The following is a 2,805-nucleotide window of genomic DNA, read 5'->3' on the forward strand; positions in this document are numbered from 1 at the left end:
GAGAGGAAGAAGAGAAGATAGAAAGGAGGAGAAACGGAAAAAAAAAAAAGGAATGGAATCGTGATGAAGAAAAGAGGAACGAGAGATGAAGAAGACAATGTGATAGCCAAGGTAAGAAAAAAAATGAAAAAAAATGAAAAAAAAATAAGGAAAAATGAAAAAGAAAAAAAAAGAAAAAGAAAAAGAAAAAGAAAAAAGAGATACAAAGAGGATGACACATGGGACCGTACGAGTGGTCAATGTTGCTACGTCAGCAAAAAAGTAATAATATTAGATTCTGGTATTAATATAATTGACCTAAAAAAATTTAAGTAAAAAAAAAAATTATAAGTACCAATTTAAGAAATATAGACAAATTTAGATACTAATTTTATATTTAACTTTTTTTTAAAGAAAATCCTAATTTTCAAACCTTATTTTTTCAAAGCGAAACGCGTTAGCCCTTTTATGTCTCTTTGTTCCTCTCCTATATAACCAAAGTAAGCCAATCAGCCGGAGGACCTTAAGCCACTTTTTCTTTTTTTGGTTGTTTCAGTTTAAAAAAAAAAAAAAAACTCAAGAAATGAAAAGAGAAGAGACTACAAAGAATCGGCATTTCCTCGCCGATAAAAGATGGTTTATGCCTATTACCATAGCCGGCTTTATTGCCGGGACGATACTTATCTCGAGCTTCATAAAAACCGCCGATTACTCCATACTATGTTCGCTCGCCAAAACCAGATCCATAGCCGTAGAGGAATACTCCTCCTCGCCGGTCCAACTCCAAGCTATCATCCACTACGCCACTTCATCAATAGTCCCGCAGCAGAACTTCAAGGAGATCTCCGTAACCTTTGACGTACTCAAGAAACGCTCTCCTTGTAATTTCCTCGTCTTTGGGCTCGGCTACGACTCCCTCATGTGGACCTCCCTCAATCCCAATGGCAACACTATTTTCCTGGAAGAGGATCCCAAATGGGTTCAGTCTGTGCTCAAAGACGCCCCGATCCTCCAAGCTCACGCGGTAAAGTACCGTACGGAGCTCAAGGAAGCTGACGATCTACTCATCCATTATCGATCGGAACCGAGCTGTTACCCGTCGAAAGCTTACTTACGCGGAAACGAAAAGTGCAGGCTTGCGTTAACGGGGTTTCCCGATGAGTTTTACGATACCGAGTGGGATTTGATAATGATCGATGCGCCTCGTGGATACTTCCCGGAGGCACCAGGGAGGATGGCGGCGATATTCTCGGCGGCTGTGATGGCGAGGAACAGGAAAGGGTCGGGTGTGACGCACGTGTTCTTGCACGATGTTAATCGGCGAGTGGAGAAAGTTTTCGCCGAGGAATTTTTGTGCCGGAAGTACTTGGTGAAGAGCGAGGGGAGACTTTGGCATTTCGAGATTCCACCAGCTTCCAACAGTAGCAGCGATGACAGTGCCGGGTTTTGCTAAAATGCGCCTTTTAAAAAAATTTAAAACAAATCTTATATTTAGTTATTAATAAAATTAATTTTTTTGAAATATTAATTTTACTTTGTACTACTACCTGATAAATTAAAATATGGACGACGATATTGCCGGAGTTGTGATGATGAGATATACGTTTAATATAATTAAAAGACAGGTGGACATGGTTTAGGGTTGCCACTGCTAAAGTGGTGAGGCAAGCCCATTTCACTTTATTTTTTCTCCTCCTACTGTTTAAATTCTTGTCCTAGTTGAGTAAATGAGATAATTTTGGTAAAGTACCATAGTGGTCTTTGGAATATGTTTTGTAAGCAAAGTCATTCCTTCCATCCATCGTGTTGAGCATTTGAAAATGTAATAAAAGTTGTTCTATGTATCTCTTGATGTTTCTCGGAGATAACTTTGTTTATGGACATTTCTGTTCAATTTTCCTTTGTTTCAGCATATTTCTTATTGTTCTTCATGTGATCACTTAAGTAATACCTCTTGTTGCAAAACTCGCGAGCCAACTTTGTTTTTTTTGTTCTTGATTTAGTTACATTAAAAAAATGATGCCCAATAATGGAAGCTAAGACTAAAACCTCATTTCTTACCTCAAAGTGTAGCATTAAAAGTTTTGGGGAAAAAATTCCCTAATATTTTCCTCCAAATATCCCATGCAATATAAGAGAAATAACCAGGGAAAGAGATTGGATGGCTCTCATTTTGATGATGAGATTTTTGAGAGTTAAAAAAGAGATTTATTGTGACTTTGAATGGCGGAATCGAGAAGTGGAGAGAAATAGATTATAAAGTTAATCACACAAGAATCCAAGGGTTGAAATGTTGAAGTGGCAAGAGATTTGACCCACGGAAAGACAATTCTTTAAATCCAATTCTATTGTTCAAACATTAAAATGAGTTTTTGAATTGTGAAATTTCAAGTAGATGATGGCCTAAAGGCTTAAGTCATAGGATGTGGTTGATGAGGCTATAAATGTGAGTGATGATGGTGATAAAGTGAAAGAGAAATTGAGATATTGAATGCAATGCTATAGAGGAGAAGAAAGGATTGCTTGATTTGCAAATCTTTTTGGTATATTTCATCTCCATTTTATTTCATGTTTGGTATGTATTATATCATTACATCAACAATTATTTGTTATTTATTTGTATATATAATAAAATAAAATAAATTTAAATTATATATATTTTATTTCATAAATAAAATTTAAATATTTTACATAAAATGTCATTACTGTATCACTTCTAAATTATAATATCATATTTTGACTTGGGGAAAAAGATGTGTGGTCTCTGCCACGCCACTTGATTATTGCAGGCAATAATAAATATCTCCAATATTATGTAGTTTGAAA

At 35.9% G+C, this 2,805-nt stretch overlaps 1 protein-coding gene across 1 annotated transcript; it reads left to right on the top strand.

The window, feature by feature from the left end:
• Window positions 1-492: 492 nt before the first annotated feature.
• On the top strand, window positions 493-1,860 carry LOC105794499 (probable methyltransferase At1g27930). The gene has a single exon (XM_012623687.2). The coding sequence runs from the start codon at window positions 563-565 to the stop codon at window positions 1,430-1,432; it is 870 nt and encodes a 289-aa protein (XP_012479141.1). The 5' UTR covers window positions 493-562; the 3' UTR covers window positions 1,433-1,860.
• The last annotated feature ends 945 nt before the right edge of the window (window positions 1,861-2,805 follow it).

The sequence above is a fragment of the Gossypium raimondii genome, chromosome 3 (assembly GCF_025698545.1).
Source record: "Gossypium raimondii isolate GPD5lz chromosome 3, ASM2569854v1, whole genome shotgun sequence".
NCBI lineage: Eukaryota > Viridiplantae > Streptophyta > Magnoliopsida > Malvales > Malvaceae > Gossypium > Gossypium raimondii.